Raw genomic sequence first — 22,717 nt, 5'->3', positions numbered from 1 at the left:
AAAGACCTAGGGTCGATTTTTTTGGTAGTGAGCGCTGGGCTGAACCAACCACCCAACGTAATCAGGCACATGTCTACTTTAGGAAATATGACGTCACCGCCGTGCTCCTGGTTCTCCTTTCGACGTTGAAAATGCATTGCAGACCCAATGCATGGGCACCTGTGCATGGCAAACACAAATGAGATGATATTAGAATGGTTTGACGTGAAGATGTAAATAAGTTTCATGTTGAAACCCTAACAGAAAGTAGGTTTACTTATCCACACAGTTTCACATCCCACTGGATCACATTGTTGGCGGTTAGCTCTGCTCGGGATCCACAAAAACAATCCTCTAATCCTCCAATGTCAACAACCTTACATTTTCATCTTTCACACTGACCTCATGTTTCCTTGTTGACAATTTCCGAGCTTGAAATAGGTGGCCTATGAACCTCGTTGGTGTCAGAATGAGTCACGGCATGAGTGTCCTGTTCTGTGGAATCTCATGGTGAGTTTGCGTGCCCCGGAATATGCTAACAAATCATAATCAAAGGTCTTTGACGGTTGCCACACTAACGAAAATTATCAATGCATGTTATTATTGCCTTATGTAAGCAGTCCCATTGGTGTTTTTGGCGCATCCTGAGGCATTTAGCACACCTTGAGGCTTTCTAGTATCTATTATGTATACTTTATCCATCAGGAAGGCCGTCTATAATGATTTTGGGCCAAAATTTTTGAGCTTCCAATTTTTTTTTAACAGCCTGACGGCCCAACCAACCAACCGGCCCCCGGTCCGGGATTATGATCCCGACACCCCCTTGCTGTACCTCTACAAAATTATATCTATGTATCATGCATATCGGCCTCAAATCTTGGTCCTTGAGTCTATGATTATTGCAAAATGGGGGACACTACGTAATATTCAAAGAATGGCACCTCAGACATTCCTAATCTTTATCCTAGCTTATAAAGAATGAGGGGCATAGAAAGAGCGACAAAAAGAACGGTGGAGTTGATGGAAGAGAAGGTGGGGGACGAGGAGCTAATCATACAAGGTGAGACAAGAAAAAAGAGGGTAGAGAGTCTGTATCGGATCATGGGGACAGGCTAGAACCGAGCAAGAACCGAGGGGTGCCTGCACAGAATGATTACCGAAGAAAGACATGGTCAGCCTACACAAACAAAGGCATAGAAGTTGGCGAGACGAACTTGGGGGAATCGGCGATATCACCGTCGAAGTTGACAATGACGAGATGAATCACAAGAAGATGTAAAGAAAAACAGAAAGGGTAGACGAACATGAGGACCAGCTAGGAGGGAAGGGGAAGACAAGGCAATAGTACTAAGGGGTGACAACAGACAAGCCAGTGACACACTAGGAAGGTACACAAACCTAATCCAGAAGACGGGTGCCGGGGAGGACCTCCTTAATGCGCTTTTCCAACTCACAATAGGGGGTGGCGTATGTAACGTCGGTGGAGTCAGTGACACCGCCGCCGCCAGTAAGCAGGCCGACAATGCGGCCACCCCGCTCAACGATAATTGATCCAGAGTCGCCGTCACTGGAAAAGGGGCCCAGCAAAGGACGTTTGTTATGAGGAACGATTGTGAGCTCGCGTGTTGTAAAGTGGGTGTCAATGTGCTGGTAATAGCGAACCAGGGACCTCAAGCCGCTTATCCATCCAACAGTGGTGCCCGTCGACCTCCCGGTCTTGATGACCGCCATCGCGGGTTCGCCCATCGCGTTGAGCTGTGTGGGGGAGCGAATCTCATCCAGGGGAACAACTCCCTTGATGCGGAGGAGGCCGTGCGGTGGGTATCCATAGTCCCTCCGGTCGCTGGGGTCCGGGAACATTGTCTTCAAGAAGGTTTTTTCATCGAGTTTGTCTCCTGTATAAATCAAGTGTCAGGGTACATGTGTTTGTCAAGTGAAGTAGGAGACACACCAATAAACATAGTATTACCCTTGAAATCAGCGCCGAATGCATCCTTCCGAAGGCCAATGACAGCCCAGTCCCACGTGCATGCATCAGGCCCGTTAGAAGAGGCCTTGATGGAATCGGCATACACCACCCGTCCGATGCAGCGACTCCTGGGCGCAAACATAGTTGCGGCACGATTAGCAAGCTGGTCGAGCCGCATCATGGACTCCTCCCAATTTTTGATATTCTCCTCAGAAGCTCTGATATCACCTCTAATTGTCTCATCCTCATCAGCCTCGCCGTTATCCAGTTTAGCCTGCAGTGAATGTATCTTGTTCTGTTCAGCTTGGATAGTCTGTCTAAGGATCAGGAACTTCTCTCGAATGTCCAAGACCGCACGGTTGTAGGAGTCAGTCCCGAGCAGAATGATGTCCTCGTGGTGCTTTTCAGCTGATATTACTGACAAACGCCTGTTATCAGTAAACTTCGGAGGGGGATGTGCAACGTGGGCGGCGGTCAGAGCTAACAAGTCTTCACCGTGCATAAGAAATAGGCCGAGCGAGCCCTCACACGTGGCTTGCTTGAGAGGCGCCACTGGGATGCCGAGGGTGGATGTAAACGGGAGGTAGACTTTAGACAGTGTTTTGTGGAGCACGGGGTCAAGAGCCGGGAGATGGGCGCCGAAGAGGAAGCTCTCGAATTCCCATATAGCAACTTCGACGTCGAAATCAGCCTCTGCAAGAATGACTTTTACAGATTCTGCTTCGGCCTTTGCATCCTCGAAGGCCACTTTTGAAGGCTCGACACCTATCACTACCACCAGCGGACAGAAAGGCTTTGCCTCTCCTAAATTAGCAAATGCTAGGGGCATCACTGTGGTGAATGGGACGGTAGTGGAATGTAGTTGGAGGTGTTGGTGTATGCGGGTCAAAACGTCTTCCCAGATGGGTGCGATCAGGTGACCGTTGACGGGGCGCAACTCGCACCGCCAGGGTGGGCCATTGGGCTCCTCGTTCTTTATCCAAGGTGGGCCAGTTTTGAAGAGAAAGCCGCGGCCGCTGCGCAAGCTGTACGTGTCCGTACAGGCGTCGGGGTAGTTTTTTGTGAGGGGGGTTTGGTCGAATGTATCGTAGCCGGACTCGGTTGGCGAGGCAAGGGTGTCGGTCGGGGAGATGGGCGAATCAAGCTCCTCGCAAGAAACTTTGAAAGTGCGGTTGCCAAGGTCAGGCAACGATTGGGGAACGTCATTGATGATCAAGGGAGGGTTTAGGAAGGGAAAATTAGCGACGGAGGCGGATGAACCAGGGGACTTACGTTCTAACCAGCTTTTAACAGGTGACTCATCCAGAGACTTCGTTTGCAGCGTGAGTCGCCCTCTTTCCCCTTCCAACGTGGATGATTTGGCTGGAACAGGCATGTGCGATGAAGGAGGGGGTTCCTCGGTAGAAGGCCCTTGGTACATGTCCAACTAATTGCAATGAGATTAGTGATGTAAAATGACAGCAGGTCAAAGGATAAGTTAAGAAAAGTGATGAGAGCCATTTCGGTCTCGGGTCTGATACATAAACTTGCGGTTGAAAATTGGCAGATTGAAGAAACGTCTTGAGCATTCCACATTATGTGTTGACCAAAATGCGGAAATAAAAAAAATGTTCAACGAACTTACGCGGTTTAATTGCCTGCAGGCAATCTCGTCCAGTTGATTGAGGTTTACAGGAAGGCGGTTGAGGACTGGCATGGATACCGCTTTCACGGTAGCCTCTAACGTCTCCGCACCAAACTGCCAGCAAAATTAGACTCCAAAGGAATGTTTAGAGGAGAATGGATGTGAATGTACCTTGACAACACGAGATGATGCTTTTCCCTGCTCGTAAACACGTAGCGCAGAGCCAACGAGAGGGAACTGTGACATGCGGGCAAAGAACCTGGGGGAACTGGGGCTGGTTTGAGGCTGGGAGTTGAGCGTCGGGGGGGGTTGAGGTGGCGGGATGGAGGACAAGGTACCAGCAGGAGGAGATGAGGAGGAGGCTACAGGGAGTGAAGAGGAGGTACTTTCGGTCAGTGTAAGGGCATTGACAACGAACATAGAGATCACCTTCAGAGCATTGATTCTTTCGCATATCGCCTACAGCGGTGTGGACGCTGTCCCCTTGATTGTCGAGGTCGTTGGCGGAAAGGCGGTCCATCGTAGAGGACAGAATGAAAGAGGGTTGGAATTAAAGAAGAAAAAGTCATAGTACTAACCAACAAATTCAATGACGTCAGTGGTTATGTACATGCAATACGACCCTAAGTATGAACAAAATCACATGATGTTTTCTGATTTGTCCATGGGCATATAAGTAGCGGTAATGACCAGCTTCGCTGAGGCAGAGTGCAAGAAAATGGTCTGCACGTTACACATATCCAACACCTTGCCAACACCTCTCTAGATCTCTTCTTTCTCGAGGGCGGGTGACGAAGCACTGTGGGAAAAGCTCCAAAACCTAGCGCAGCAACAGTGATAAACTCTTTTCACTCGTACTTACAACCATGGAACTTACAAGTGAGCCCCCAGGTTTATCTGCCGTCGTCACTGACCGTCCCTTCTTAGACCCTCCCTTGATCATCGATGGCGTCCCCCAATCGTTCCTTGAGCTTGGCGACCCCGTTTTTGATGTTTATACCAAGCTTGATTCACCCATTTCCCTGACCGACTTCCTTGAATCGGACACCTTTGTCTCCTCCAAGTCTGACAAAGTCGACCGAACCCGCCTCACCGACAACTACCCCAACGCTTATTCCGACACCTACGGCTTGCGCAGCGGCCGAGGCTTCATCTTCAAAACTGGCCCAGCCTGGCCTAAAGGCCAAGTACCCTATGGCCGCCCCTTGCCGCATGAGTTGCGCCCCGTCAACGCTCACCCAATCACGCCTGTGTGGGACGACATCCTCACACGCATAGAGACATGCCTTCAAGAGGATAAGCTGCCATTTACTGCCGTCATGCCACTGGCATTTGCCACAGTAGGAGACGGAGAGCCCTTTTGCCCCTTGGTCGTGGTGATCGGTGTTGAGCCCACAAAGGTGGCGTTTAAGGATGCAAAGACTGTTGCCGAGTCCGTCAGACTGATCCTCGTCGAGGTTGGCTTCGACGATGTCGACGTCGCTATCTGGGAATTTGAGACATTCCTCTCCGGTCTCAATCTCCCAGCTCTCGACCCCGTGCTTCACGGCAATCTCACTAAGTTTCATCACCCATTCGTGTCTACCCTCGGCATCCCCGTGGCGCCCCTCAAGCAGCCCAAATGTGAGGGCACGCTCGGCCTGTTCCTTACGCGCGGTGATGGCACTGAACTCCTGGCCTTAACCGCCGCCCATGTTGCGTGTCCCCCCTCAACATTTTCAGATAACAAGGGCGTGTCATTGAAGGCAGCCAAAAGGTGCTGGGAGGAAATAATCGTGCTTGGGGATGACGCCTACGCCCGTGCAATTACGGACATCCAATGCGAGGTCAGAAACTTCAAGAATAGCATTCCAGCAGGACAGATGAGCATCCCTTCGCTGCAGACTCGTCTAGACAACGGCGAGGCCGATGCGGATGGGAGAATCCGCACTGCTATCAGAACTGCCCAGAGGCAAGAGACAATTTGCAAGCAGTCCATCAGGAAACTCCATAAGCTATACAGCTGGGTCACGCTGAAGATGCCCATCCCCAGTAATCACTGCATCGGACGGGTGGTGTTCGCTGACCCCATTGGGACCTCCTCCAACGGACCTGATGCATTCACTTTGGACTGGGCTCTCATTGCAATCAGGAAGGACACATTCGGTGCTAATTTCATTGGTAACACCATGTTTGTTGGTATGCGCACAGAGGACAAACTTGAGGAGCAAACATTCCTGGACCTGATGTTTCCCCACCCCAACGACCATCAGGGCTATGAATACCCAGAGTGGGGCCTCCTCCACATCAGCGGCGTTGTTCCCATGGATGAGATTCGCTACCCTAAGCAGCTCAATGAGATGGGCGAACCCGCAATGGCCGTCATCAAGAACGGGAGGTCTACAGACACCACCGTTGGTTATGTGAGCAGCTTGAAGTCCCTTGTGCGCTACTCTTGCAAGGATACCGATCTTCAGTTCACATCCCGCGACCTCACCGTCGTCCCCTATGGCGGTGATCCTTTGGGCAGTGCCGGCTTTTCTGGTGAGGGTGACTCGGGTTCTGTCATTGTTGAGCGGAGTGGCCGTGTTGTCGGCTTGCTAACTGCTGGTGGGGGCCGCAGCGGCGCCACCGACTCTACTGATGTTTCCTTTGCTACCGCATACTGTGAGCTCGAGAAGCGCATCAAGGGGGTCTTCCCCGGCATCCGCCTCCTCGACTAGGTTTGTATACTCTCTTTTTCTTTATTTTCTTCCATTTAATAGATCATGCTGTTCTCTGCTAAGTACCTCCGTCCAATCAATCTTTATTCTTTCATTCGCACAGTTATTTTATTCAAATCATAGCGCGACCTTTGTATGAAACGCCATACTTTACTTAATGAGTGATTCCTTCCCACAGCTATGTAACACATCGCTTCATTCGACTACCAACCAGAGCACAAGGCCCAGGACTTGAAGCTTGAGACACAGTATTCGTTCTTATGGATGCTCTTGACCTCGCGACTTGTTTCGTCATATGGGGCCAGACCCGGGATAGTGACAAATGCTTTCCATTGGACGGAATGATGATAATTAGATGATTACAATATACACTAGCCCTACATAGCATCTCTTCCTACCTTGAATGTCTGCGAAACATTACCTTCGCCTTCCGATTGGGTATACAGGCCGATGCAAACCACAGATCAGGAGGCTGCACGCCCACATTCTCCATCTTTACGTCGTAATTGAGAACAATGTGCGCAAGCATGATCATCTTGAGCTCGTCAGCAGCAAAGAAGCGTCCGGGACAAGCATGGCGTCCGAACAGCAAGAACTCTGGGGAAGTGGTGACAATGTCGTATTTCCTAGAGCTACCATCCTGCAGCAGCCTCATTTTCGCAAAACGAAAGCCGTCAAACTGATCAGGATTGTCGTACTTTTCCGGATCGTTGTGAGCTGGCGTACAATTGACGCAGACTGTGGTTCCTTTAGGTATGAAGGTACCGTCTGCGAATGTGTAATCCTTCCTAGCAACTCGCCCCATCAAGACTGTTGAAATGGTAGTCGTCAACGTAAGCTGTCCGCGAGATGGAGCAACACTGATGATTTCCGATAGGATTCATTCGCTGTGATTCCTTGATGAAACTGTCGACCTTGTGCATCTGATCTAAACCTTCTTTGCTCCAGCCTTCTCGTTCGATGACCTCCTCAACTTCTGCATGAAGGAGTGCAATATATTTGGGTAAAGCAGCTAGATAGAATAGAGCATGCACAAACGACTGTGTAACCCCCAACACGCGGTGAGTTGAGTGACTGAAGGGGCGTCGACATGGAATAACTCACATTTGAAGATGAGTGAATAGCCGCGAAGTTCACGACTAGGACGCGTCTCGTGAGACTTTCTATAGTTTGCTCTTCGTCTTTCGCTTCATCCACAAGCCATGATAGAAAGTCAAGCTAACAGTAGTTGAGCAATGGGGTCGAGGTTGAAGGAAGTAAGAAAACTGACCGGCTTTTCATACCCATCTCCAACTTTTTCCTGTTCCTCCCTGCGAGCGTCAACAATGGGTTTGAGGTGTTTCACCCCTTGCCAGAAACGGCCCGGAAGCCTTGGAAACAAGCGGTTGACAACCCTATTGCCGACATTTGGGTTTCACAATTTGTAATAAGAAAACTCCGAGGAAGACTCACGGCCTTAGGAATGGTGGTACCAACCGAAGGAAGGTGGTCATAGCGAGAAGTTCGGTAGTGAATTGGACACTGAGCTTGAGGTAGTCTGAGTTGCGACCTGTGAACAACGTTCGAAAAGAGGAATCCATGACGATGACAATGAGGGCTGACTGACACAAAGGAAGACCGACGAAGACGCGGTTGCTTGCTCGGCATACAACCTTCGTCATCGTTTCTAAAGCCGTAAAACATGTTTTGGAAAGGCCCTAGTGAGTTGTGACCGGACAACAGATACGTGGTGTGGTGCTTCGCTGAAGCCGGGGCCGAGTGTGTAAACCGTTTGAAAAAACTATCAACAGCCAGATCTTAGCAAAAGTACATTTACCCTGGAATAAGGAGTAAGATACCTCATCTTGAGCATCAGAGAATGACAGCGCATCCTCAGGGGCTGAACACAGCTCTTCAATTGCATTAGACCCAGACAGTACAACCTTCCAATGTAAAGAGTCTGGTATTTTGACGACTTGATTGGGCAACTATCATATTTCGTCAGTGTCAGAACAGTTTTGAGTTTTGCGACGTACTTTGGCAACGGTCTCGTCAACATAGGTCTTTCCATTGGAAAAGTAGCAAAGTGTGTCGAGATAGGATAGAATTGGCTAGTCAAATCCCAAGGTAGGGATATACCTCAGCTACAATGGACGGTCAACCCACCACTGAAATGTGAATGCTTCAGTGAACGCACTTTACGAGTCTCGCTGAAATAGTGGATCAGCACGACGATTCCAAATATGATGGCAGTGGGAAAAAAGAGGTGGTTAGGGAAGCTTTCGTAGGTTGAAGGAAGCCAATGGAGGGTGGCTGCCATGGCTAGTTTGCAGGCAATAGTCCATCGAGACTTGCGTATACGTATCCCATTTCCGAGTCAAAATGCGTCACCCATCAAGATGATGGCTTCGAAAGAAGTACATCTGAGGCAGACACGCCTTGAGTTCCATTCTGCCCTCTACAAGGGTGTAAATCTGGAGAACAAGCATGATTCATTGGAATCCAACCAAAATTGTGTCAACTTCAAACTCACCTTCCACTATGCAGTGCCGTATGCCTATAAGCCCCTGAAGAGTTCAGTTGATGAAACCAATTGTGGGTATTGTGTTAGTGCGGGGCCGATGTCGCGGTGCCGGACTTGATTCAAGCAGAGGCAGCCAGTCGCGTCTGCTTCTAAGGTTTTGCTTTCTTTTATGTCCTTCAAGTTGAGGCTACTCTCTCAACATTTATGCCAGTGCAAACCCACAGTCGCATCCTTCTCGTCGCCGACGTTCCAGTCCTGGGGGAACAAAGATCGAGAATTAGCTGCTTTTGTGTTGGCAGGGCATGATGCATGATATGTATGTCGGACTTTTTTTTTGCTGGTTGCAACCGGCCGGAGTTTCAATCATGATTATGTCGGAGTTTGAACCAGTTGTAATTACTTGCCTTTGTTGACACTTGGTTGCAATCACAATGCAACGACGTTCCAATGGCTTAAACGAAGCACAGTAGATTTCATAAAAATTTGTATTCTATTGGAAAGAGCCCCACATACTATTCATTAATTACAGGAAAAAACCTCCCCTATGTTACAGCACTGGAAGATTTTCATGTTTTAGTTTGGGTGAGAGATTGGATATATGAGCGGCCTTGGGAGTTTTCTAATAGGTCCTGTAGTCGAATGGTTATGTTGCACTACAAATTTGTAGTCTTTGCGCACGTAGGCCACGAGCCCGAGGTTTTTGGTTCAATCCTTGACTGATGCACTTTTCTTTATAAACATTTCATCGGTCGATCAGTAAATTTATTGATGGCTATATTAGTATGGGGAGCCCGGTTGAATCCGGCCTCAACCCTGGTTCCAACCCGATTTGAACCAAACACTCTTCCATTTCAAGCGGTTGAGACGGCCACCGGCGATTGGAATGGTTGTAACCGGTAGATACCGGTTGTAAGCTAAAATAGGAAAGTCCAACATAGTTGGAGTGGGCGTACTTTATCATCCAGGACATCAGTCGTTTTCCGTTCAACGAGATAATTGCCGCGTCGTGCGGAACCAAGAAGAGAAGTCGTACACATTGCGAGGTTCTTGAAGTCTCTTCAAGTTGATCACGCTAGTAGTGAATGCAGGGTTTGAGTTGGAAAGCCCTGATAACAATGTCCAGCAAATATACTAGCGTCACGACCAGCCACCAACTGTCGCCCCTCTTCTTTGTCACCTCCATACTTCACGGAAGAAATTGGCTTTCGTCCAAAGAGTTCCGACGTGAGTTGTATAAAAACATTATTAGCCTCTCAGGCTCAGCTTGCAGTTAGCGACCATTATCCAGGGATTGTGATTTGCCAGGTCTTGCCAAGGTCTAACTCCAGCGAAGGGATGTTCGCCATTTTGACGATACCCACTAATTTTGTTGCTGGCGTTCGTCCGAGCCAACACCTCCAAGTTTCGTTGGCGCAGTTGTCACCCTCCTAAGACTCACCAGGCCCATATGTTAAGTTCAATGCAGGGCAGTTGTGCTTGATTAAATGGAAGGATAAAAGAAAATGCCCATCGAGTTTTCCTTGACAGTAAGACTCATCCCCTTCAAATTCAACACATCCGACACTGGCTGACATCCGTCTTCAGCCATTGCTAATAACCAAGACGGAGCTACTGATGGCCAATTCAATTATACTTGCCCAGATGTGAGTTGTTGATACTGATGTGATGCTGAATGAAACAACTAACTAGATATCCCACTAGGTGACACCATACTCCGGCATTTACTCCTACCAGTTAGCCTCATCCGTGGCCAGTAACAAGACATGGACCACTTGCCTCACCATCGCTTCTCCCGAAAGTGCCTCCGTTGCCCCTTTCAACGCTACCCAGCCAGATGGCACCACAATTCCATGGGTGCAGGAGCGCTCAAGGATCCCTCAAAGGCTATTGCTGCTCCCAAGTTTAAATCTATCAATACCATCGCTCCCGGCGGACTTCCTTAGTTGTTCTCGACATCATTGTCCAAAGCGTCAGCCTCCGCTGTCAGCAGCCCAGCCATAGGATCAATAAAAGCGGAGAGTACAGGCCAGGCAACTTGGGTCTCGCTAGGATGTCAGCGATGGCTTTGATGCTGTCACTCTGACTGGGCTTCCGTCAGACTCATGAATTGGGCTCCTTCCGTTATCTTGGCAAATCCGTTACACTACATGATAGTACAACCCCAACCTCCACCCTCCCGTTCCTCTTCCCTCGCCCGTCTCAGTGCCGCCGCTTGACGCTGAAGTTCCAGAAGTTGGAATTCCGCTCTTTGTGCCTCAAGAAATTGGTTGTCAGCGACAGGTGCGTGAACATTGTTTGGTTCCGGCTAATTTATCCACTGTGGAGCAACGTCGTATATTCCTCCGTGTTCTGTCTCCATGTGGGCGTAGATTGTTTCTGCAGTGAAGACACCCATACACCTCCAGCAAATGTGAGCGCCACATTTACACGACATATGGTTGCATCCTTCCGTCTTCTCTAACCAGACACCGCAGGTTGGGCATTTCTTGACACCATTCATAGCAGCCCACTCGTTGGTCAACCTTTCTTGTTCAGCCGGGCTACTGTAAAACTTTCTTTCATCACATGTTATACCCTCGTGAGCTTCCTCATGGCACGAAGGACAGATCGTTGATAAGCAAGAAGGACACTGGAGGACTGCTTTGGTTGAATTACTTTGATAGATCTGACTACAATCCGGAGTTGTGCAGTACTTCAGCTCTTGTGGATGTTTGTCGAGATATGAAAGGAAGGCGACTTCGATGAGGCAGTTGAATCATTGTTCAGTGAGGAACTTCTTAATGATGGGAATTGATATTGGTGTGTCGCAGGTGGCCTCATTGCCCATACAAACGAGTGGGAATTTCTTTGTGTCTTGCGCCAAGGTCAGATAGTGCCGAAGACACGCAGTGCAATATGTGTGTCCACAACCAAGGCTTTCAGGGTGTGGAACCGTGTCATAACAGATGAGGCAGATGTCGTCCCCATCCGCTGCATGATTTTGCTCCAGGCTGAAGTTTGTGAGTGATTCATCCAAAAGCCTGCTCAAGTGGTGACGAGCTTCATCTCCACCCTTGATTGTCAGTCTGCAGGGCATGGAAGCTAGATCAAGGGAAACATTGTCCTCTCCGAGGACTTCCTTCAAGGCAGCTAATCCTTGTCTCACGAAGTATCCAACGGATTGTCGTTTGAGGGGAATAACCCACTCCAGAAGCGAGAGTCTTTCAACTTCTTCCTTGATCAACTCCTTGGCTTTGTCCACCATTTTGGTATTGCCGTAAACTCTCAGAGCCTGTATCTTCGTATCTGTTCGAACATAGGCCCCACACGTTTTATGGACCTGATGCAGGAACCGTTGTCCAGCGGCCGTGAAAAAAGAGTGGTGCCAATAGCTTGCGTCAAGACGCTCCCTGCCAACGAGACTTTCGACTCTGACTTTGAGAGCACCCACTGCTTTTTTATCATCCCCTGTAACCATGATAACCACATGACCATCTGGGCAATTTTGGATGTGAAGACTGAGGACATCTGGGTAATGGAAACTCCGAAAAGTCCGACCGTCCGACCCATTGTCCGACTGTCCGGCATATCCGGCAGCATTAATGTACAGAACCGAAAGCCAACGGTTCATCCGTGCAGTAAGCACGATTAAGTGATAATTTAGTACCAACTCCAAGCCAAGTAAGTAAGTAAGGAGTCCAATAAATACTCCCTCTAAATCCATACCAGCCCTGAGCCAACAATCCCAACAGAACCACACCCAGCACGCGCAGGCATGCGCACGACCCACCCATCTCCTGTGCCTCCAAAACCCAAGCCACTCCGAATCGAAATCACACAAACCCTTCTTTCCCCCGCCAGAACTGGACCCCGTCACCATGGAGGGACAAACAGCGCCATTCTTAGCCAGCTCCGAAGCAGGTATCAAAACCTATGCGTATCATCGTCAGACGTCAGCCACCATATTTCAGTCACATTAGGCGATGAATACCTGAGGCAACCCACCAACAACAGCCACACTAACGCCTCCGCTCCCATCCGCCTTGACAATAGCACAAGATGACATGTCTACCAGGACTTCATTCACACCTACCACTCCTGAGGCAACCCAGGTAGGTGATCAGGTTACTGAGGAGCACTACGAGGGGTGGCTTTGAGACTGCAAGGAGGTATGCGTTTTGTGGGTTATGGGCTATAGCTTTGGTATGTGGATGAGCGTGAGGGAAAGAGGGAAAAAAGGGGGATAAGCTCACAGGCATGGTAAGGAACGACCTAGCAGCGGCTTGCACCGTGAGCGCTTGACAGAAATGGTGGAGTTGACCACGGCTGCCGTCACAGTGGTTGAAACACATATCTATACCCATTGTGAAGCACAACTATCAGAGTAAGGATATCGTGTACTCACCGAAACCATGAAAAACGTAGGTGTGTAGGTGATCAAAACAGCAGAGAGTCGTGTTCAAACACAACGGAGCGCCAAATGGACGAACGAAGGGTCGGCCGGACAAAGGGACAGTCGGCCGGACAATCGGGACTTTCCAACTCCCCGACTTTTTGTGAAGACCAGCCTTGCCATTTTCTCTCCCTTCCATGAGCGAGTTCCATAGCTTGCTCTGAGAATCGTATTGCATGCATGGAATGTTGATGACGTACTGAAGCGCTTTGGGGAGTAAAGTTTCAAGAAAAGGGTAATCATGGCGGAGCTTGGTCTTGTCCAGTGTATCTGAGACAGATTTTGCTGCCTCCCAGGTATGAAACCAAACCTTTACGCGGAGGGTGTCATCCCTTTTGTTGCTCAGGCTGGGCATGCTGATGAATGACTGAGAAACGACGCCGGGGCAATTCTCGAGGTAATTGCGCAGAAATGCGGTGAATTCTTGAGGATCATATGTCAGTGAAGAGACAACCTGGAGGGTGCATGTTCCAGAGAATTTCTCAACATCAGCTAATGGGACATTTGGGAGCAAGTTCATGAGTTCGATTGAAGCTGCCAGGTTGTGGCGCAAACCTCGACTTGGCTGATCCATGACTGCTCTCACTTTGCACCTGTTACAAATTTGCCCATCAAGCGCCTTGGCCATGACTCTTGCTAGACCAATCGACGTGTATGTGGCAATTATTGATGTGGTTGGAACTTTCCAGGTGATGGTCAGAGTTTTGCAGTTGTCGCCTGATGAGCCCATAGAATCCAAGGATGCATTTACGCTGACTTCAAATCGTAGACGCTCATCTCGAAATTTGATGCCGTCCAATGCAAGCGTGATGACTTCACCTTGCTCTGCCCTTGCCAGAACCGTCGCCTCTGTATGCCCACCATTGGGCTTCATTTCAAGCAGAAAAAAGTCTTTTGGATCCATGCCCTGTTGGGAGAAAATCCCCACTACCTCATCTGGCTTGGCGTTTCTCAGGAGGCGCTTCACAAGAATTCGACAAAGGTCAAAACTGCCTATAACACCACGAATGTCGATGCCTGCACCGCATGTCACCAAGCTGGAGCCTAAAACCACTTGCTGCACAGTTACCCGAGCTTCTTGTGCTCGACGCTCTGCTAGCTGGGCTTGCCGAGCTTTTCGCCGTTTGGCTTCCTCTCACTGTTCCCTCGCTTTTTGCGCAGCTAGCTGATCTCGCTCTTCTTTCACTTTTCGTGCAGCTTCCATTCGCTCTTCTTTCGCTTTCCGTGCAGCTTCCATTCACTCTTCTTTTGCTTTTTGTGCAGCTTCCATTCGCTCTTCTTTTGCTTTTTGTGCAACTTCCTTTCGCTCTTCTTTCGCTTTTCGTGCAGCTTCCTCCTGCTCTTCTCTCGCTTTCAGTGCAGCTTCCTGTTCTTCTTCTTTGGCTCTCTGTTCAGCTTCTGCTTGTTCAACTCTGATTTTTTGTGCGGCTTCCTCCTGTTCTTCTTTGACCTTCTGTTCAGCTTTCTCTTGTTCAGCTCTGAATTTCCGTGCAACTTCCTCTTGTTCTTCTCTAGCTTTCTGTTTAGCCTTGACAGGATTTCTCCTTCTCTGAGCTCTTCCATGCCCTCGCCGGCTTAGACCTCCATGTCCTCCTCCCCGAGGAAATCCTTGCTCCCCCCGCTGGTTTAAGTGCACGTCCGGCACTATCGTTGCATTCATAACATTCGGCGCGCCAGGTATGTTGTGTTCGAGCTTTTGAGTGGTGTCAATGTCATGTTGATTAGGATTTCCCACCTGTGATATAATGTTAGAGACAAACTACCCAGTGACTGATGACAACATGCCTCGACCTGGTGACTGTAACGGCATCTAAGGCCAAAACAGCAGTGACCAGTCCTCCAGGCCAAACACGGCTTTTTATGTTGCTGTGTACCATTCTCAGTGGTGTTATCTTTCGATGATGGGGTTGACGCCAGAGCTACCATGGTGACAGTTGTGGGTATGGTAGTCTCCAAAGCGGTGGAGTCGTGTTCTGGGTTGCTTGGCTCTGCACTGAAGGGCGACTATGAGTATTCGTGGTTTAATACCTAGATACACATCAAAAACCTACGCAGGTTGAGGGGTCGACAATGGATCTTCCAAACTTGTTGTTCGCCTTTCAGACGAAGACCGACCTTCTTGGTTGCCTGTCTGGCCACTCTTAGGTTGTCCTGTCGGACTGGGGCGAGGACGTGGCATTTCCTGTAGACAAGTCGAATAAGATGATATACTATCCTGAAATCACGGAATATACATACAGAACATTTGATGTGAGAATACCTGCATCTCTCTCCAAAAGGACAGTGGCTGCCATTTAGAAAACGATGACAAGGTTGTCTAGTTGGAGATATATGATGGGTACCAGAGGTACCTTCTGGAAGGGATTCCTCGAGCATGGGTGTTGCTGGCAAGTTGCGACAATGGCAAGGACACATTGTTCATCGATTGCCGCACCCAGTGGGCACTACTTAGAAAGGAAGAGGAATGATAAGCATTATGGCAGACATCAGGTGCTTCTTCAAATTTGCAAAAGAAAGTCGAGATTTGAACTGCCAGTAAAGTGAAATGAGTTGAACTTTGGGAAACCGTTTAACCAAAGTGAATAGATTTGTTTGAGATTTGTGTGCAAGTAGTTAGTTCAGTCACATGGGTCCAATAACAACGGAACAGCCAGATGTGACAATCAGTCGTAGTGAACGGGTCAGCCGGGGCGGCCGGTTTGATCGCTATTGTTCCGTTGGCAACGAAGCAGCCGGTTTCTGACCCTGGCAGGGTTTACGCTCCCGCGGCGGAACCACTTTTTCAACCGACGGGCTCTGACCACGTCCCGACGGGCTCTCAGCCCATTCTGATGGAACTACAAAAAAATTTAACTGGGGCCTCTCTCCCCTTACTTACATCATCTAGATCTGTAGCATAATGTATCTTAATCTTTATCTCATCCAACTCCTGCAAGATAGTCTCCATATCAACCAAAAACTGAATTTTGTCTTAACAGGGAAACACTCACCTTGTAGTTAAGAAATGAAAGCTTTTCATTTAGCTACTCACACCTTGTCTACTCATTTGTGGCTCCATTGGGGTGTCAAAGTGGAATTGATGGTTCTGTTGGGGATGTCTCCATCAGGGTGTTTGACATTGAGATTGAAGGTGCCGTGGGGGATGTCTCGTCAGGGTGCTTGTCATTGAAATTGAAAGCGCCGCGGTGGATGTCACTGTTGGGGTGTTTGACATTGAGATTGAAGGCACCGCGGGGGATGTTTCTGTCAGGGTGTTTGACATTGAAATTGAAGGTGCTGTGGGGGATGTCACTGTCGGGGTGTTTGAGGTTGAGATTGAAGGCGCTGTGGGGGATGTTTCCATCAAGGTGTTTGACATTGAAATTGAAGGTGCCGCAGGAGATGTCTCCGTTAGGGTGTTTGTCATTAAAATTGAAGGTGCCGCGGGGGATGTCTCCGTCGGGGTGTTTGTCATTAAAATTGAAGGTACCGTGGGGGATGTCTCCGTTGGGGTGTTTGTCATTAAAATTGAAGGTGCTGCGGGGGATGTCTCCGTCGGGGTGTTTGTGGTTGAGATTGAAGGTACCATGGGGGATGTCTCCGTCGGGGTGTTTGTCATTAAAATTGAAGGTGCCGCGGGGGATGTCTCCGTCGGGGTGTTTGTCATTAAAATTGAAGGTGCCGCGGGGGATGTCTCCGTCGGGGTGTTTGTCATTAAAATTGAAGGTGCCGCGGGGGATGTCACCGTCGGGGTGTTTGTCATTGAAATTGAAGGCGCCATGGAGGATGTTGCCATCAGGGTGTTTGAGGTTGAGATTGAAGGTGCCGCGGGGGATGTCTCCATCAGGGTGTTTGACATTGAAATTGAAGGTGCCGCGGGGATGTCTCTGTCGGGGTGTTTGTCATTAAAATTGAAAGCACCACGGAGGATGTCACCGTTGGGGTGTTTGAGGTTGAGATAGAAGGCACTGTCGGCAATGGCCCCATTGGGGTGTTCGACATTGAAATTGAAAACATGACCTCCATGATATGGTCATCTGCAGCATGATCTTGAATACATCAAGTTAGCAGAGCACTTTATTGACTGTGGCAGAGCATTTGATTGACACTGACAGGGAATTGAGAATTCAAAATGTTGACTCCTGTGGGGCATTTGATTGACTCCGACAGGGCATTCAAAATTCAATATGTCAGCTCTGGCAAAGCATTTATTCAAGATAGAGGAGTCAATCCACTACAGCATTTCTAAGCTGGTGCCCAGATTATCCATCCATGTGAACTGAAACATGCAATGGCTTGGAATATGTGATTTGCAGAAACAAGAAATATATTGTCAAGAAATCAACGCACAATATCAATGAAAGGTCCTGCTAGTAGCCATGACAAATCCTCATAATACAAAAGAAAGATCCACTGAATTGGAGGTCAGATAGTTGAGGTGTGCACCATTTAGTTTTTAGAAGTAGAACAACTCTGGCAGCCCGCCTTACCAAATATGGGCCAGCGGCAACCTAATATGGAAGGAGCGCATTATTCACACACCATCTGAAACTACGCACTGCGCCGCGCTCATTGGCAATGCAACGCGCCAACAAAACAAAGACATTGGGGGGATCCCAGAAAGGAATAGAATCATTTGGAATAGTTTTCTCAGTGATTGAAGAAGTTTTTGTGAACAGACCTCGGAAAGAGCTATTTGGTGCATGAATCTTTATACAAACCAGTTGCACAACATGCCATTTTGCATACATCAAGTTATATATTTTTTTCTTCCGTCAAAACTGCTTCCCCCACCTATCTGAATTGATTCTAAAGTATGTAGGCTATATTTGGGGAAAGTATGGGAGCATTTCAACAAGATTTAGATAGTGAAAGGAAATAAGAAAGAATGTGGTTTCATGTTTAGAGTCATATTTTCACCCTTTCAAGCTCCAGCTCCCCCAAACCATCAGAAAACTGCTTCGGAGCAGGGGATATATATTCTGCCATATGTTAACTATGTATAATAAAGGCTCAGATGTTGAGATTTGGTAGCAAAGTATACAGAAAAGTCAACAATATCATGTTGTGAGATATTTCACGCATTCAATCTCATTTCTCCACCATGCGCCAAAATTCTCTTCCAAAGTAAACTTGAACCTATTTTACAACAGTTATAGTATGCTGGAAAGATGTATTGAGAAGCTATAACAGTACAGCTCATTTTTTCTTCCCCACAACTCCGGTGGTGCATTTCATTGACTCCGTTGGGGCATGTAAAATTAAATATGTTGACTCCTGCAAAGCATTCAATACACTCCAATGGGGAATATAAAATTTGAATTGGGTGGGGGACAGTTGATTGACTTTCATGGGGTATTTAATTCACTCCATTGAGGCATTTAAAATTAAATATGTTAACTTCTGCAGGGCAGTTTATTCACTCCGATGGAGCATTTTATTGACCCCGTCGGCGAATTTAAAATCAAATATTTTGACCCTGCGGCGATTTAATTCACCCCGACGGAGCATTTTATTTATGCCGTCGGGGCTTTTAAAATTAAATATGTTAACTCCCACGGGGCAGTTTATTCACTCCGACGGGGCATTTTATTGACCCCGTCGGCGAATTTAAAATCAAATATTTGACCCCGCGGCGATTTAATTCACCCCGATGGAGCATTTTATTTACGCCGTCAGGGCTTTTAAAATTAAATATGTTAACTCCCGTGGGGCAGTTTATTCACTCCGACGGGGCATTTTATCGACCCCATCGGCGAATTTAAAATCAAATATTTGACCCCGCAGCGATTTAATTCACCCCGACGGAGCATTTTATTTACACCATCAGGGCTTTTAAAATTAAATATGTTAACTCCTGCAGGGCAGTTTATTCACTCCAATGGGGCATTTTATTGACCCTGCAGCCATTTAATTCACTCCAATGGGGCATTTTATGCATGCTGTCAGGGCATATAAAATTAAATATGTTCTCTCACAGGGCACTCCGACAGGGCATTTTATTCACTCTGTCATGAAATTTAGTCAAATATGTTGACCCCCGCGGCACATGTAGTTTACTCTGACAGGGTATTTTAAATCAAATATGTTGACTCCCATGGGGCATTGGGTTCACTCCTCCAGGGCATTTGAAATTGAGTATGTCAACTCTGGCAATGCATTTACAATTAAACATAATAACCCCTCAAGTCAATCAAATTCTTCATGGAGTCAAAATAGTCAAATTTAAATGCCCATGGTAGTTGACATACTCAGCTGTAAATTCTCCGCCGGAGTCAATCAAATGCCCTGCGGGAGTTGAAATAACCACCCCATTGGAGTCAATCAAATGCTTAACCAGAGTTGACATATTCAATGTCAATAGATGTCATTGATTAATATTATGGACGCAGGTAATTTACCATTAAAGCAGGTTGGGGTATATACAGCATGCTTTGCTGACCAGCAGCTGTGTGGTAGAGCAAGTAGCTTAGGGCGGAGGTTTACAATTAGCTACTACTGATAGAAGCAAACAGTACAACATCAAAGCAGGTAACAGTATTACAGTTGTTCCAGTAAAGATTGGGGAACTATTGGTGTGATGCCGACGGGACACCCAGAAGGCTGCTGTAGGTAGCTGCCGCGGCAAGAGACACTGTGCCCGCAAGCCATTTGTAGGCATCCGGCTGGTCCGTTGGTAAAGGGATGTTTTGGAAAGTCCGGCCAGGACCGGCTGGCCCGTTCAGTACGAGTCATTGTCACGTCTGGCTACTACGTTTGGTACGTGACATAGTGACTGATATATGTGGCCAATGAAGGTATTCCAACCACCCGAAGCATGCCTAGTAAATCACACTCCCTGGTATTGCCGTCCCAGACCGAGTTTTCGGTCGGAAGGGCACAACGCCTGTCTTATGAGGGACCCATACTGCGCTTGAGGTCCCTGAAGATCCAACCTCGTGGCCGATAACGGTAGATCTATATGGCTTGACTTTCCCCTTGAAGTGTGTTTCGGCCATCAGAAAAAGGGAAGCTTGTTACTCCGCAGTTTGCTCACTTCGGGTGAGGATGGGTTATGTCAATGATCACAGTCCAGGGCATTCAGTAGATACCCAATGGGACGATAGTAGTTCACATGGTCAATTGTCCAATGTACCATAGGGCTACCCCAATGGGCCCAATCGTAGTTGGCACCATTTGGGCATAGTTTGGCCCAATGTCTGTGAGACGTTAAGCTGGCATTGTTGGGGCCAAGGTAACAAAACTATGAGAAGCATAATTGGGCCCAATGAGGGATACACAAAAAGAATTGGGCCCATGATAAACTCCCAACAGCCAAGGTTGGGCCCAATATTCCAATGGTATTAATTAGGCTATACTGCATTGTTGGGCCCAATATGTAATTAGGCTATATTGCATTGTTGGGCCCAATGCTCGGCGTAACAAATGCCGAATCCGGCAGAACCATAACCCTAGCCCTGGTAATCCCTGTCTAGCCGAAATCCAGTCGGATGACATTGCCTCCAGGACAAAATGAGATACACTTTGCAAATACTGTCGGTAGCACACAGGTAGGCCATAAATCAATATTTCCATATCGGCCTAGAATCCTGTTAATCACTTGAATTCATTTCGGGTAATAGATAATAGCCGGACATGTGACAGCCACTCTGTATGCAGGGATAGCATGAGGCATGCTGTATAAAGGACACTTTCTTTGCATTTAAAGGTCAATACCTCCTGGAATATTGTGTTGCCTCCTGGAGTGCACTCAGTACATGTTAAAACAGAAGATTTCATCGGCTGGTTGTGCCGAAATCCCTCCGGAAATATTGTGTTGCCTCCCAAAAACTATGTGCACTCAATAGATATTAAAACCGAAGATTTCATCGGCTGGTAGTGCCGAAGTACCTCCGGGAATATTGTGTTGCCTCTTGGAGACTATGTGCACTCAACACATGTTAAAACCGAAGATTTCATCGGCTGGTTGAGCCGAAAGCCCTCTGGAAATATTGTGTTGCCTCCCAAAGACTATGTGCACTCAATAGATATTAAAACCGAATATTTTGTTGGCTGGTAGTGCCGAAGTACCTCTGGAAATATGGTGTTGCCTCTCAAAGAATATATGCACTCAACACGTGTTAAAACCGAAGATTTCGTCGGCTCGTAGTGCCGAAGTACCTCTGGGAATATTGTGTTGCCTCTTGGAGACTATGTGCAGTCAATAGATATTAAATCCGAAAATTTTGTCAGCTGGTAGTGCCGAAGTACCTCCAGAAATATTGTGTTGCCTCTTGGAGACTATGTGCACTCAACACATGTCAAAACCGAAGATTTCGTCGGCTGGTTGTGCCAAAATCCCTCTGGAAATATTGCTAGCATTTCATAGATTAAAACCGAAGATTTCGTCGCCTTGTATTGCCGAAGTACGTCCGGAAATATTGTGTTGCCTCCCAAAGAATATGTGCACTCAACACATGTTAAAATGGAGGATTTTGTCGGCTCGTAGTGCCGAAGTACCTCCGGAAATATTGTGTTGGCCTCTCAAAGAATATGTGCACTCAACACATGTTAAAACCGAAGATTTCGTCGGCTGGTAGTGCCGAAATCCCTCCGGAAATATTGTGTTGCCTCCCAAAAATATGTGCATTCAATAGATATTAAAACCGAAGATTTCATCGGCTGGTAGTGCCGAAATATCTCCGGAAATATTGTGTTGCCTCCCAAAGAATATGTGCACTCAACAGATGTCAAAACCGAAGATTTCGTCGGCTGGTAGTGCCGAAATACCTCTGGAAATATTGTGTTGCCTCTCAAAGACTATGTGCACTCAACAGATATTAAAACCGAAGATTTCGTCGGCTGGTAGTGCCGAAATACCTCTGGAAATATTGTGTTGCCTCTCAAAGACTATGTGCACTCAATACATGTTAAAACCGAGGATTTCGTCGGCTGGTTTGCCGAAGTACCTCCGGAAATATTGTGTTGCCTCCCAAAGACTATGTGCACTCAACACATGTTAAAATGGAGGATTTCGTCGGCTCGTGGTGCCGAAGTACCTCCGGAAATATTGTGTTGCCTCCCAAAGAATATGTGCACTCAACACATGTTAAAATGGAGGATTTCGTCGGCTGGTTGTGCCGAAGTACCTCCGGAAATATTGTGTTGCCTCCCAAAGAATATGTGCACTCAATAGATATTAAAACCGAAGATTTCGTCGGCTGGTAGTGCCGAAATCCCTCCGGAAATATTGTGTTGCCTCCCAGAGACTATGTGCACTCAACACATGTCAAAACCGAAGATTTCGTCGGCTGGTAGTGCCGAAGTACCTCCAGAAATATTGTGTTGCCTCTCAAAGAATATGTGCACTCAACAAATATTAAAACCGAAGATTTCGTCGGCTTGTTGTGCCGAAATCCCTCTGGAAATATTGTGTTGCCTCCCAAAGACTATGTGCACTCAATAGATATCAAAACCGAGGATTTCGTCGGCTGGTAGTGCCGAAGTACTCCCGGAAATATTGTGTTGGCTCTCTGAGATATGTGCACTC

General features: G+C 47.7%; 5 protein-coding genes across 5 annotated transcripts; 2 read left to right on the top strand and 3 right to left on the bottom strand.

The window, feature by feature from the left end:
- Nucleotides 1-938: 938 nt before the first annotated feature.
- On the bottom strand, nucleotides 939-4,092 carry LACBIDRAFT_321502 (uncharacterized protein; the record flags this gene model as incomplete). Its single annotated transcript, XM_001874395.1, has 8 exons — nucleotides 939-1,026; nucleotides 1,167-1,294; nucleotides 1,361-1,377; nucleotides 1,434-1,874; nucleotides 1,931-3,374; nucleotides 3,573-3,686; nucleotides 3,744-3,934; nucleotides 4,002-4,092. 8 exons carry the CDS (start codon nucleotides 4,090-4,092, stop codon nucleotides 939-941), a joined length of 2,514 nt encoding a protein of 837 aa, XP_001874430.1.
- Nucleotides 4,093-4,438: 346 nt separating this feature from the next.
- LACBIDRAFT_321501 (uncharacterized protein) lies at nucleotides 4,439-6,274 on the top strand (the record flags this gene model as incomplete). The annotated part of the gene is made up of 1 exon (XM_001874959.1): nucleotides 4,439-6,274. The coding sequence occupies one exon, from the start codon at nucleotides 4,439-4,441 to the stop codon at nucleotides 6,272-6,274; it is 1,836 nt and encodes a 611-aa protein (XP_001874994.1).
- Nucleotides 6,275-10,873: 4,599 nt separating this feature from the next.
- On the bottom strand, nucleotides 10,874-12,822 carry LACBIDRAFT_304985 (uncharacterized protein; the record flags this gene model as incomplete). The annotated part of the gene is made up of 3 exons (XM_001874394.1): nucleotides 10,874-11,513; nucleotides 11,601-12,687; nucleotides 12,748-12,822. The coding sequence occupies 3 exons, from the start codon at nucleotides 12,820-12,822 to the stop codon at nucleotides 11,083-11,085; spliced, it is 1,593 nt and encodes a 530-aa protein (XP_001874429.1). The 3' UTR covers nucleotides 10,874-11,082.
- Nucleotides 12,823-12,894: 72 nt separating this feature from the next.
- On the bottom strand, nucleotides 12,895-15,503 carry LACBIDRAFT_321498 (uncharacterized protein; the record flags this gene model as incomplete). The annotated part of the gene is made up of 8 exons (XM_001874393.1): nucleotides 12,895-12,915; nucleotides 13,010-13,110; nucleotides 13,162-14,246; nucleotides 14,451-14,944; nucleotides 14,973-15,019; nucleotides 15,084-15,213; nucleotides 15,325-15,391; nucleotides 15,448-15,503. 8 exons carry the CDS (start codon nucleotides 15,501-15,503, stop codon nucleotides 12,895-12,897), a joined length of 2,001 nt encoding a protein of 666 aa, XP_001874428.1.
- Nucleotides 15,504-16,446: 943 nt separating this feature from the next.
- Nucleotides 16,447-17,097, top strand: LACBIDRAFT_244568 (uncharacterized protein; the record flags this gene model as incomplete). Its single annotated transcript, XM_001874958.1, has 2 exons — nucleotides 16,447-16,976; nucleotides 16,998-17,097. The coding sequence occupies 2 exons, from the start codon at nucleotides 16,447-16,449 to the stop codon at nucleotides 17,095-17,097; spliced, it is 630 nt and encodes a 209-aa protein (XP_001874993.1).
- Between the last annotated feature and the right edge of the window lie 5,620 nt (nucleotides 17,098-22,717).

The sequence above is a fragment of the Laccaria bicolor genome, genomic scaffold (assembly GCF_000143565.1).
Source record: "Laccaria bicolor S238N-H82 LACBIscaffold_2 genomic scaffold, whole genome shotgun sequence".
Lineage (NCBI taxonomy): Eukaryota > Fungi > Basidiomycota > Agaricomycetes > Agaricales > Hydnangiaceae > Laccaria > Laccaria bicolor.
Note: the sequence above shows the minus strand (reverse complement) of the source record. Positions and strands in the feature narration are given on the sequence as shown.